Genomic DNA, 13,666 nt, shown 5'->3' on the forward strand with positions numbered 1-13,666 from the left:
TTGGAGAAATTTGAATCTTTGGTTAAGTACTTAGAAATAGCACTGTTTGAGTTAATCAAAGTATGGTTTGGCTTTTTTGGTTTTTTCTTTTTTCAGGAAAATTAGTCAAAATCTACCTAAAGGAAGCAGTTTCCAAAATTGTGTTCTCTGATCTGTTGCACATTGACCAACTAATAGAGAAGACATTTAATCTTCAGATTAATTTAGCTGCATTTATAAGAATTAAGAAGCCCTTCAGCCAAAACTTATGTCCCTTCCTTATACAGAAATGCATATTGAGAGTATAAATAATTTCTCTCAGCTGTAAAAGTAGTCTTTCTTCAAACTGTAAAGAAACCAGTCCATGCAAACTCGTTTTTCTTACACTTCTTCTTCTCCAGAGCCTTGGCTGTTACCCAGTAGAGCTGGAGCGAGGCCCCCGGGGCTTTGGGTTCAGCCTGCGCGGGGGGAAGGAGTACAACATGGGGCTCTTCATCCTGCGTCTTGCTGAGGAGGGCCCTGCCATCAAAGACGGCAGAATTCACGTGAGTTGGCTTCTGTCTGCAACCTCTGGTTCTGGCTCCAGACTGCAAACTTCTGAAATAGTCGATTAAAGGGAATACAGAAACCTCTGGAATCTAAGCAAGATTTCCCGTCACCGAAACATGAAAGGCGATGCCTGTCCTTTCACTTTCAAAGCCCTGATGACTGCTTCCCTCCTCGCCAGCGCGCCACGCCATGTCGCAGTTGTGCTACTTTTGCCGTCTTGACTTTAGTCAATTAGAAGAATCATTTTTTACTTACATAGGAGACATTTGAGAGTCATTGGATTAGTAAATAAAATATACTTTCATCTTAGGAAAAGTCTTGGAAAAGCCAGGATAAAACAGAATCTTCAACTTCTTCCAAGAAACAGTAGACCCAGGATTTTTTCCTTTTAGCTGCCTTTAGAGGTAGCCAGAGACGGAAATGCATGAGTCTCCCAACCATTCTTATTATTTGAAGGACTAGAATTCCCATCAGTAGTGTTCCATCGAGGTGCTCTCAGCTCTGAAGCACTGTGGCTTTGTCTAGGGCATTGCAGACCAGATTGTTTATGGGTCTGCATAAGATATTTTCCCTCTTCTGAAGGTTACTTAAAGAGCAATTTTATACAGAAGACATGTGCTGGCCTCAACCTTTAAAAAATAGTTAATTCACTGGTGTTCAGTTAAGTTATATGCTAAAACTTGTAAATTCTAGACAGCCTTCTGCTACGACTCAAGAGAACTTCAGAGTTCCTCCCTCTACCACCAGTAGGCATCAGGGACAGAGATTTTTTTTTTTCAATTTGAACTAAGTAAACTAGGAAGGCAAATGATCCTGGCAAATTATTAGATGGTGTATCCTAATAATGATTAGAAAAGGCTTCTGGGTGATTCCACATCACTGCTCCCCTGCCATTACTCATTTCATAAACATGTATTGAGTGTTTGCTTTCCCCAAAGCTTTATACCTCATGCTGAATGAGTTGGGAGAAGGGTGACCCCAAACAAGTAAGAAACCATCCTTCCTCAAAATGCCCAGACTTGTGTACAAGTTCAAAGGTGGCGAGTATGAATAGAGAAGATTTCACAGAACAGGATGCATTAAAAAGTGGGTAGGATTTCAGTAGGCGGAGATTGAGGAAAGAAAACATTCTAGGCTGAAAAAAATGAGCAAAGGAATAAAACTGAGGAAGTGTACATCACGTATAGGAAACTGCAAGAGGTCAAGTTTACCTAGAGTTTATTTAGAAAATACAAAAGAGAATAGAAGAAAATGAGAATATCAAAGTGGGATGGGTCGCCAAGATGGACGTCCAAGACAGTGGGAAGCCACAGAAGGCTTTTGAGGCAAAAGTTCCCCCTCAGAGGAATACACTGGTCAAATCAGTCCATTAGTGGTGTGCAGGAGGGATGGAGGGAATAGAGGCGGCATAGTTTAGGCATCCAGGGGTAGTGGTGGGAGTGTAACTTGAGTGATAACACTTTGGATGGAAGATAAGAGATGCATATGAGATCAACAGTTAGTGAAGAAAGGAGCGATCTAGATGACTGGTAAGTTTTTGCTAAATGAGTGAGAGATGAAGGAAAAGAAAGAGTAAAGGATTGCTTAGAGGCTTTGCCCAGCCTGTACTATGGAGAAACATTAGGGAGGACAAGGGGAGAAAGGATTTGGCAAAGACTGATGGTATACTAAGTTTTAGTCCTGTTGAGGTGGAGGGTCCAGCAATTTGAGCAGGTCTAAATATTTAGCAGGCAATTAAAACTAGTGGTAAAGTCCCAGATTTTGAAATTACCCACAGAGGTGATGGTAGGAGCCTTTGTTGTGGATGAGATCACTAAAGATTGAGAGAGTGGTGGGCCAAGGGCAGAACTGTGGGTAAGACCTGTAATTAGTGGAGCAGAGACGATAGAGAAAATGGGGAGGGCGAGAACGCGGGACAGCAGAACCAGAGCTGGAGAGTCGTTATGACAAGGAGAGAGACCAATGGCTGGTGCCTTAGTTTAGCTAAAGCTACTCAGGAGCTGCTGGATCTAGCCCCGGTTCCACTTTCTTGTAGAGACAAGTTAACGGAGTGGAAAGAACATAGGTTCGGAAATCAGACAGGACAAGGATTGAACTTTGGGTACAGTTGGGTAAATTCTTTGAACCTCAGTTTTCTCATCTGCAAAATGCAGATCCATCCATAAAATACATGGCCCAAGTAAATGTTTTAGTGTGTTTATTAATAAGAGCAATTTGAGGCACTGTTTATGGGATGGCATACTTATTCCAGGTTTTCTTGGTCCTTTTTCTTCCTCTGTTTTTTCTTTTTAATCTGTTTGGGTACTTTAAATCTGTTGATATTTTTAAAATCTCCCACTGTATATTGTGTCACAAAAAATACAATTAAATAAAAAACTAGGATATAATTGTAAAATAAATGTTGGTTCCAAATGTAACCTTCAGATACACTAATCTCATCAAACAAATAAAAGGTGAACAGGCCTTAAAGTAGACAAAGTCTAATTCTAAAACGTCTTATGAACAGAAACTTTAGGATTCCGTGATTAAATCAACTTTAATATCAAAAAGAGACTGAATTTGAAAAGCAAATAAGCTATTACTGCTATGCTCAGGTTTGTTCTAAACTCTAAGAAAATAAATCAGCTTTTCAGAGATTTCTTTTTCTGGCTACTAAACTATCAAAATCTTGACTTGGTAAGAATCACGGGAGCTTTGTTATTAATGACAACTTACTCTGGTGGCCACCGCCCAAGTGATGAGAGTTTATCTCCAGCTAACACTCACCCATGGAGGCACCTGAGCATCCCTGTCTGCCTCCCTCCTGCCTCTCTTCTCCTTTGCTTTCTCTTAGGCTGACATCTGTACTTGAGTCCTGTACCTGTTATTCCAGTAACTTCAGCACCTGATACAGTGCCCTGACTATTCACAGTAGATGCTCCACAGAGCTCCATTTGTTGAAAGAGTAGAACAGATGGATATTACTTCTAGATAATGAGAGAATTATTATTTTTTTAATATTTAAGATTAGCTCCAAGAACTTATTACTGGGTAAACAGGACTTGCAATATATGAAGAAATTAGCAAACAGTGTCATAGTGTAATCCAGTAAAAAAAGAAAATATTTACTTGTAATATAGATGGAAAAGTGTTGAGAGTCATTGAGAGGATCTATAAATTTTGTGTCTTAAGTTGGTCCTTAAATCTGGTTAAGATTTAGAGAAGAAAGAGGTGTTCTGTGGTAAGCGAATGAGAAATCGCCTGAGTGGAAAATGTTCATAATAGGAAATAGTGTCAGGCTTAGATGTTTAACAGAGAATCAGATTTACAAAATAGTCAGAGTCTGCTATCTTCCAGGCCACATGTGTTTTCACTGTTTTAGTCTCACAAAAACTTTCTGAGGTTGGTGGCATTACCCCCACTTCTAGATTTAACATGGGCTCAGAGAGACTAAGTCACTTGCTGGGTTCACTCGGCCTGTGACAGTCACGGTGTGACTGAGGTCTTTGTCCTCTAAGCCCAGTTAGTGCGCTTTCCGTGTCAAGCTGTGGCGTGTATCCACTTGAATTTGATTCCTGTGGGGGGCATATAGGTTCTTAACAGATTGTAAGATAATGTAAGCAATGTGTTAGAAATATTTTGTAATTTTAAAACATTTTTAGTGGTGGTTGTTAAATGATAGTGATTTCTTTTTCAGGAATATAATTTTTCTCTATCCCTTCTTCCTACTTCTTTTCTTCTGTTGGTTTTCCTGTTCTCATTTTTTCTCCCTTTCATTTCTCTCTCCTCTCCTCTGTCCCCCATAATTTTGTTTTTCAGTAATACAAACCTGAACTTGATCTTTATCTGTTCTATTTATCAAAAGATGTCGGGGCCAGCCTAGTGGCGTAGTTAAGTTCATGTGTTCCACTTGAGCAGTCCAGGATTTGCAGGTTGGATCCCGGGTGCAGACCTACACAACACTCATCAAGCCATGCTGTGGCAGCATCCCACATACAAAATGGAGGAAGACTGGCACAGATGTTAGCTCAGCGAGCATCTTCCTCAAGCAAAAAGAGAAAGATTGGTAACAGATGTTAGCTCAGCGCCAATCTTCATCACTCCCCCACCCCCAAAAAAGGAAAAAAGATGTAGTCCCCATTTTATTCTTATTACATTTTAAATGTTAAAAGTAACAAAATTTTAAAAGAATGTTTACATTTCCCTCTCAAAGGTGCCATTTTTTTTAACCTTTAGCTTCATATAGTCCAGTATAGAATTTCTCTCCCCTCTGAGGGCCTGTCTACCATAAATCTTAAAGTCACAGCTCTTTTTTCCTTCCCCCCAATTTAGTTTTAAAGTTAAACAAAAATGACACCTGGTGGCAAATCTGTTCAATTACAAGTTTTATTGCAATTTATTTGTTTACTACTAAAAGAATAAGAAATATGCAGGTTTGGATAGTGAATTTAAGCCAAAGAACGTGATTGAAATTAATTATAACCTCAACCATGTTTTACAAGAAATACCCAAAGCATGCTCCAAATACTATCTACTTTAATTTTCATTTCTCTAATTATCAGCAGGATTTTATATCTAGTACTAATTTATTGTCGTTATTTTCCCATGAAAATGACTTTTCTTCAGTCACTTATTAAGGGAAATCTGGGTATTGACTTTGTTTCACTTAAATATTCTGGATATAATATTTTACATTAATTATGTTTATTACTTTTCTCTATCATGTTTATTATTGTCTCACTTTGGTTGTTTTCTTTAAGATTTTCTTTCCACTTGATGTTAAACCCATCTATCTTGTTTGTGATATCCTCCATTTCTTCAAGAGTGAGACTCTCATCTTTTTTTTCCATAAATATGCAACAAAACACTTAGTGTATTTTCTATTTCATAGTTTAGTTGAATTTTTTTGTATTGTATAGAATGGGATACAGGCTACATTTAAATCTTCTTCATACTGATGTACTTTAAATCTTTTTTGGGAAAACCAGAAAATAGGTAACTTGAAGACTAAGTTCGTGTGTAGTCATGCTTTATGTCACACCCTCCCGTGTGCCCCAGGAGGCGGGCACTAGTGTTAACCCCGTTTAACAGAGACGAAAATGAGACCGCTCTGCTAGGAAGAGCTGGGGCCAGGAGTGAGCCACACACATTATAACTCCACAGCCCGCTTCCTGGCCCCTGTGCTCTGCTGATTGTAGACAGTTGTCCCACAACCTCTGTGCAATAATTAGAGTCCTCTTCTCTTGTGTTATTTCTGGATCCTTTTAGTAAGCTTTTAAATAAATATTAGAATTGCTTTTTGGAATTTCATTAGTTTTCCACCGTTCAGTTTTTTTCTTTTGAAGTCAGTACCCTTCAGTTGGTTGTCACCTTGAAATACATTTGAAAATCTGGAATATATTTTAAAATCACTACCATCGTTATCTTTAAGCAGGTTCTTTGCAAAAGTTATAGTTGACTCATCCATATTTTTCATTTTTCTTTTAATGTAACTATAGACAGCATTTCTAGTAAATAGCAATGGTACAAAGGCATCTTATTCTGATCTCCAGTTTTATGTTTGTTTTATAAGAAAATAATTTCACACTAAAATCATGAGGTGTAAGCCAATTATTGGTTTTAAATAAATATTCATATTATATATGTTCTCCAAGCTGAATTTTTTCAGAGTTTGAATCTATGAATATTTTACTTATCTGATGGCTCATATGTGTACAGGGTGTATGGGCGACACAGGAAGGAGTGGGCGGTTCTCCCTGAAGGTCAGGAAAGGCTTCAAAGATAAGGAGCCACCTGCCCAGGTTTTAGGAAATAAACTCAAGATTCAGCTCAAGTTGAAAAGTACCCCTCATGGGCTGATCATTCAGATACAGCCCTGTGGTGTCATGTGGATCATAGAGACTTCACCCCTTCCACCACTTACCCTTGGGGGAAAACTGAGAATCTGATTTGTGATTTCGAGATACCCAGATCCTGCTTACCAGTCATATAAAACTTTCCCCTGTAGGATTTTATAGAGTAAATAAAACTAGACATTGTCTCTTCCTATTGCTACCACCACTGTGTACAAGTTAAATATTTTACAAGTGAAAGAGAGTCACTCAGCAAGGCTGAGTGGCTCTAGAGTTGACAGAAGCAGAACTGAAGAAGGATGCATGGTTTCATGTTGTTCTTGTGAATGTTCTCTGTCCAGGTTGGTGACCAGATTGTTGAAATCAATGGGGAACCTACACAGGGCATCACACACACTCGAGCAATCGAGCTCATCCAGGCCGGTGGAAATAAAGTTCTTCTTCTTTTGAGGCCAGGCACTGGCTTGATACCTGACCATGGTAAGTGAGGTGGCTCACCTGGAGCTGAAAGGTTAAGAGTGTGTTAGGGAGGGGGCAGCAGAAGGAAAAGGAGTATCTATTTGGAGGGATAGATATTTTACCAGCTAATTCAAAGGTAAATACCAGAACCATCTAAAGCTAGTTATATAGCACAGTTATTATAAATAATATTATAAAATAAGTGGCTTCAGGCAGGACTTTTGTTGGAATGGAACATATATTAAGCAGTTTTGAGAGAAAACATATAGTCACTTTTGTAGAGAAATTTACCTGTAAAAAACAGGGACATTACAGGCAAACGATTTAAATGTCATGAAAAACATTTGAAATCTCTCCAGATGTTATTTATTTCCTTATAGTAAGATAAGTTTCTCTCTTAATGAGTATCATAAGAACTTCAGGCTTTTCTGGCCTGAACTTGTCAAAAATAAGTTACTATAGCCCTATCTAGAGATGTGGAATTGGACATGCGACCACGTCTGTACTCCTGTAATGATCTTAGGCTTCCTTGGTTTCATCGTGTTTTTGAAATGTAGTATTTGAAAATCACTATTTTTAACTGAGTGCAGTAGTCTAGAAATAAAGTAGCACAGCACTTCGTACTTGTCCCTTCTAGTTTCCTCCCCTCCTCCCCATAGAGCTTTTGAGGGATAAGTGTAGACATGACTTCCTACAGTCCCCTTCCAGCCTATAATTCTCTGACTATATTATCTTCCACCATCTGCTTGTAAATCATACATTCCCGGTGACATCTTTGCTAACTGCGCTGTGATTTTTTTTACACAGTCCTAGGCTTTTTCTCTTCCTTCTTCAGGTTTGGCTCCTTCCGGTCTGTGCTCCTACGTGAAACCTGAGCAACATTAAGGCTTTCAGGGCTTTTCTTGGTCTTTCCTTAAAAAGACTTGGTAAATTTGCATGTCTTGTAAATCACTTCCTTCTTTTTTTTTTTCTTTTTAATTAAAAATGATGCTATTAAATACATCTACTTCTATCATCTGCACTTTTCAGTTTCCTTTTGACATTAAATTTGACAGCTTAATGCAGAAAAATTATTTACAAATGCCCATGAACCTCATTCTGGTTACCACAGTTTGGTCTCCTTTTTTAGTGATTTTGGCATATCTGTAAGCTATATCCAGTGATAACAGCTAAATTAGTAATCTTCTTGGACCAGGTAATTTGGTCCAATTTTATTATTTATTTTGTCTAAGTTTTTTATTGGGCTTTATTACTTACAAAGAATTTACACATCATATATTATCTCACTAATTATACATAAGTAATTGGAAAAATGAATACTGTCATTTTGTGTATATATAAACTGTCTACCCTTCATGTGCAAGTGCAGCTGTCTGTATACATCTGCCTTTATAGAGAGATATCTAAACATATATAAACTTTATTTATAAAATATTCGTACTCAGGCTGTTTAAGCAAGCAGTCAGTAAAATCTGAATGGCTGTCAAAGTTCAAAACTAACTGTTCCTATTTATAATTCTAAAATTTAATAATGTTCCACTGAAATCACTTTTTTTAGGTGATTGGGATATGAATAGTCCTTCATCTTCAAGTGTGATTTATGATGAACAGTCACCGTTTCCCCCATCTCCACATTCTGCTTCCATGTTTGAAGAGTCTCATGTGCCAGTAATTGAAGAATCTTTAATGAGAGTTCAGATATGTGAAAAGGCAGAAGAATTAAGGGACACTGTGCATGAAAAGAAAAGCACTTTAAATGAAAAGCAGTCTGATATAAAACATCAGTCTCTTCTCCAGAAAAATGTGAATAAAAGGGACCCACCCAACAGTCTTGGGCACAGTGACAAGAGAAATCTCTTAAAAGTAGAAACTGGTATTCCACAAAGAGGTAGATCTGCCAGTCCCCAAAAGTCAGCCAGTCGATACTCAGAGGAACATTTAGAAAAGATACCCAGTCCTCTAAAAAATGAGCCCAAAACAAGACCCCGAGACAGATCACTTAGCCCTCGGAAAGGGGAGAACAGTGGTCAGCCGGGCGCCCGGGCAGGGTCTGGACAGGAACACAGCCGGCAAGGCAGAGGACAGTCTTCAAGCCCAAAGAAGCAGCAGAAAACTGAAGGAAGCAAAGACCAGTCCAGTGCGGAAGCCAAATTACTAGAGCTGGAGAGTCGAAGAGGAGGGGGCCGTGCTCGTGACCGTGCTGAGCGCGTCTGGGACGGGAAAGAAAAAGCCGGTGTTCTCAGGAAAGATATGAAGCAGAGTCAGTCTGGAAAAAATAGAACAAGGTCTCCAGAGGAAAAGAGCAAGAGAATGGATGAAAAATCTCTTCTAGCCAAAAAGACTGATAACACTACTAGTAGAGCAGCATCTGAAAATGACCAAGGAAGGAAAGCAACCTCAGGAGAAACAAGTTCCAGTAAAGATAAAATAGGAGAAAGCGTCAAAGTATCAGAAAAGCGGAAGCAGGAACCTGAAGAAAGAATGGTCTTAAACAAACCAGAAGATCACAAAGGAAAAGAACTCGAGGCAGCTGACAAAAACAGAGAGAGTGGAGGGTTCAAACCTGAAAGCGGTTCTCCAGCTAAGAAGACACCGATAACTCCAGGGCCCTGGAAGGTGCCGAGTGCACACAGAGCCACAGGCACAACTGGTGTGGCCGAGAAACGGCTGTGACCTTTAGTATAAAACAGAGAAAACCAAGGTGTAATCTTTTCTTACTAAAGAGCAGCATTTTTTTTTAAAGTCATTTTTTCAGAAATTCTGAAACACACATAAAGTACATTTTAACTGGAGCATCAAGTTATCGAGGCTGCATGAGGGGCCTTTAGGATTGCTAAGAACCACCTGTCCCCTCGGCTGGCTGCCTTCCCCTGTGCTCAGGAAGGAACTGCATCCACGCACTCTTCTGACATGCCCAGCCTCTCATCTGACATGCCCTGCTCAGGCTGCGCAGCTCGTCTTCATGAGTGTCTGAACAAATGACATTTGTTGATACTCACAATGTGGTCACAACTCACTTTATATTTGTGCCAAGTTATCTACTGTATCATGTCTGTTCTATCCTTCTCACTCAGATATGTCCACAGTAATGAAAAAATTAGGTTTGGCTTGGAAGTTGATATTCTCAATAGCATGTTGCATGTTTACAGAGAGAAATATTTTAGTTTTGCAGAAGAAGAGATTGTTAACTCATCATTAAAGATGGCAGTTGCCTCTTCTAACGGCTACTGATGAAGTCCCAGTTTAAAAATAAAACTCCAAAACATCACTACTGTAAAGGAAAAAATATAGTCAAATATTGACACTTTCTTATGGTTTTTTAAATTTGGCTGGATAAAGTATTTTAAGTAACTGTTATAGATATTACTTACAATTGAATGTTCAAAATAAGAAAGTACTTTAAGCAATTAAGAGTGCACCTCCTGCTTTGTTACCAACCCTGACGTAATAGCGTCTCAGATCGCCCTTTTATTTCAGTTATTTCCTTATGAAACCACAAGGAAGCATGTGGTAACACTGCTTATTGCTGTTTGAAGAAAAACTACCAAATTTCTGTTTCTGGATATTTTGCTTGTACCTACTACTAAGTCATTAGTTGTTAATACATACTACATATTTGAAGAGTCAAAATATCATAGAGATTGTGGGAGGGACTTAATTATAAACCCAGTTTCACAGCCCACTGCCAGATCAAGTGCCAGCTCCTCTGGTAGCAGCTGTACAAGTTGGGTTGTTTAGAAGTGGATCGTGTGTGAGACCTGCTCAGCGAGTACGGACAAACGGGGTGGTAGAGAGTGTTTGCTAGAGCTTATTTAATTTTAATTTCTAGTTACATTAACTTATTTTAAAACAAGAAAGGGAGACTAAACATCGGCTTAGCTTGTACAAATTTTCAGAGTTATTTTTTAAAGTCTAATTAAAGATGTTTGTTAGAAGGTGGAGAGTTTTTTAACTCCATAAAATATATCCAGGTTTTTCAGTCCCTGAAGCAGAAGTCAGTAGCATCTATAAATAAAGGAACATTCTCAGAATAAAGCCATTTTATGGAGTATTTGAACACACTTCTTCTTCACCCTGGGTTCATCATGTTATTGTGAAACACATTATGTCCAACTCCTTCCCTCTCAGTCTGACTGTGAAACTCTTTACTATAACAACTGACTCAGCCCCTGTAGATAAGACATGCTTCCCAAAGTGAGATTTCTGAAATCCCATTTTCATCCAGAACTATATTTACCCACCTACTGTAACTACTTGAATAGAGCAAAATTAGGAGGCTTGATAAATGCTAAGAATTTAGTATCACAGAAATGATTTATTTTCCCTATAGTCCACAATTAGTGATAAAACTCCTATTTTTATTGTTAACTGTGACATAACTTTGATGTCATATGTTGTCAGTCTGATGTGGCTCTTTCCTTGCTAAGTAACCTGTCACTGTACTGATTATATACTGACTTAGCAATGTGGCCTTGGAATGCTAAGCAAAATATGGATGTACTTACTGGTTGTAAATGTTTATATATTGTACAGTACCTTTATATATACACTTGAGGTTCTGATTAGAGAAAGAGATCTGTAAATCGCTCGTTATTTTTTATATAGATATTAAAAAAACGAAACAAAAACAACAGTTTATGGCCTGCATTTCTTTTACTGTCAGCTTTATTTAATGTTGCCTTCTGTTTGTGGAGCTAATTCTCATCATGGTCTAATTCCCATCATAGTTTGTCCCTCCAAGTAGTAAACATTCAAAGTCCCACAATTAGGAAGACTTATAATGATGACTTTACATGCAGACAGAAGCATAGCTATTCAGGTAAAGTTTGAATTGGTTTGAGTTAAATATCATTATACCTATTTTATACTTTTCATTGTAAAGAAAATAGCTTTGCATAAATAATTTGCTACCCAAAAAAACCCTTTCTTATACTGTTGGAGAGAAAAGGACTTGTCTTATTAGAAATTCAGTTACTAGACATTTCTAATAGATATAATAGTGGAAGTCCAGTTACCACAAAGTCACAAAACTTTATTTCATCAGACTATGGCATTTCACATTGTTTTTAAATCATTTATTTACTATAGGTTATACTTACTTTTAGAATGAAGTGTTTGTTTTGACTTGATTTCATTTAATTCTTGTTATTAATAATGCCTAAAACCTATTTCAAGACAAACATGGTTAATTTAATACTCTTGAGGGGGCAAGTAATTTCCTACCTAGCAGTGCGTGAACTCGCTTCAAAAGAAAACCCAAGCCCGTAGTTCCCGAGCCCGTAGTTCCCGAGCCCCGCAGTAGAGACGTGTGTCACAGCACAGGCTGCAGAAAGTGGCAGCAAAACAGTTTTGTTGTTTTAAGGGTCATATTTTCTTACTGGTCACAATAGCAAAGAAATTCTGGGCTGCTGCTACATTGTCTCACTGGAGAGATTAGAGACTAAGATTCTGTAATATTGTCTTCTTCTAACCTAGTAACGTTAAATTTTATGGACCAAGTAGCTTTTGAACAGTCAGTTCTTAGACACAGAAAAGCACTTGGCTTTTTATTTCTACATGATAATATCTTAGTTATTTCCTTTTTTAATAGGATATTCTCACATATGAAAAGCCAAATGCTTTTAACCATGTGGACAAATGAAGAATTTCATGTTTAGTATGTCCAACATTCAAAGAAAAGTAGGTTTTAAGAAAGCAAGGAGTATTCAAATTAGTTAAACTGTGTGACAATCTGACTAATGACCTCCATGAAGATGTGTTTGTTTAAGCTGCAGCTTAGTCCATAGTGTGCTCCTGGAACTAAAGGAACACTGGTTTAAACTTGGCCTTCAGTCACAAGACGTGATGTTCAGTCTGGTATGAAGAATACATCGGAGTAACTTTTTACATCATCATGGCATGCTCCAATGCCTAAGAGCTATCTGTGCTTTTTAAACAATAAGAGATTTATTTATTTAGGCAGCTCTTTACTGGTCATGCTGTTAAGGTTTATCAGCAATACGACTTGTTTAAAGCACACCATAACTATTATATGAAATCTATAAACTCTGCTTTAGTTAACCGAATTAGTTTAAGATATCCACTAACTTGGATCTGTTTTCAATAGTGCTATGCAAATAAAGCCTTAAGTATAAGAAGGGAGTATGAAGGCTTATGAAGAGTGGAATTCTATCTGCTAGAGAACTCTGAATCTTTCTCACATGTACATTAAAGTACAAAAACATAGCCAAGTGATTTAATTCAGCCTAAACTTACGTTTTGACAAAGAATCTGGTGGGTATTCATCTCTTTGACAATGTGTGCATTAAAGTCAAGCAGAACTATTAGCAAATACACAAATCAAGAGGCTTATTTTGTCCATAAACAACAGTCATTTGTTACCTTGACCTTGAGTAATCCTTATTGCAGCTTAGGGCTCAGGACATGCTACAGGAAAGGTATGGAATTATTGCACATTTGTGAAATTCAAACTTCATTATTCAAGATAGGCACCAGTAACTGTAAGAAGCAAAGGATTACTTTGAATGGCTAAACTAGTCAATACATGTATAGATGAGACTGATGAATTTACTTCTTGATAATCCCAAATGATAAATTTGAGAGTGAGACCCATTTGGCCCATTATGAGTGTGTATATCTAAAAAATTTCAAAAGTGAATCTCATTAATTTGAAAGAGTGTTATTTTTATAATGCACAGGTCCACTTACCTCTAAATACAATGAACCAAACATAAAAACATAGACCCGTAAGCTTATACTTTGTGAGACATCCTGGTATTTAGAATTTTTCTACATGTTTCTGAAAGTCAAGAAAACCATACTCCAATTAGGTAAGTATTTGGTTATTC

The 13,666-nt window shown here is 37.8% G+C and overlaps 1 protein-coding gene and 1 long non-coding RNA gene across 6 annotated transcripts in view; one reads left to right on the top strand and one right to left on the bottom strand.

Annotated features, from left to right (window-relative positions):
• The window catches only part of MAGI3 (membrane associated guanylate kinase, WW and PDZ domain containing 3), a 224,408-nt gene extending 212,957 nt beyond the window's left edge, over positions 1-11,451 (top strand). For 4 of the 5 annotated variants that reach the window (XM_014837133.3, XM_070487061.1, XM_070487063.1 and 1 more), the window contains 3 exons: positions 381-524; positions 6,701-6,839; positions 8,377-11,451. In XM_014837133.3, the coding sequence (XP_014692619.3) occupies positions 381-524; positions 6,701-6,839; positions 8,377-9,491 (1,398 nt within the window). In that variant the 3' untranslated portion in view covers positions 9,492-11,451. Of the gene's footprint in view, positions 1-380; positions 525-6,700; positions 6,840-7,653; positions 7,745-8,376 lie in introns of all 5 variants that reach the window. The other variant, XM_044749114.2, reaches the window with a different exon arrangement.
• Positions 6,729-13,666, bottom strand: LOC139040407 (uncharacterized). Its single transcript, XR_011494908.1, has 5 exons — positions 13,527-13,666; positions 13,200-13,316; positions 11,918-11,983; positions 9,382-9,492; positions 6,729-6,863 (listed from the first exon to the last, which is right to left on the bottom strand). It is a non-coding gene; the product is annotated as an uncharacterized lncRNA (long non-coding RNA).

The sequence above is a fragment of the Equus asinus genome, chromosome 16 (assembly GCF_041296235.1).
Source record: "Equus asinus isolate D_3611 breed Donkey chromosome 16, EquAss-T2T_v2, whole genome shotgun sequence".
Taxonomy (NCBI): domain Eukaryota; kingdom Metazoa; phylum Chordata; class Mammalia; order Perissodactyla; family Equidae; genus Equus; species Equus asinus.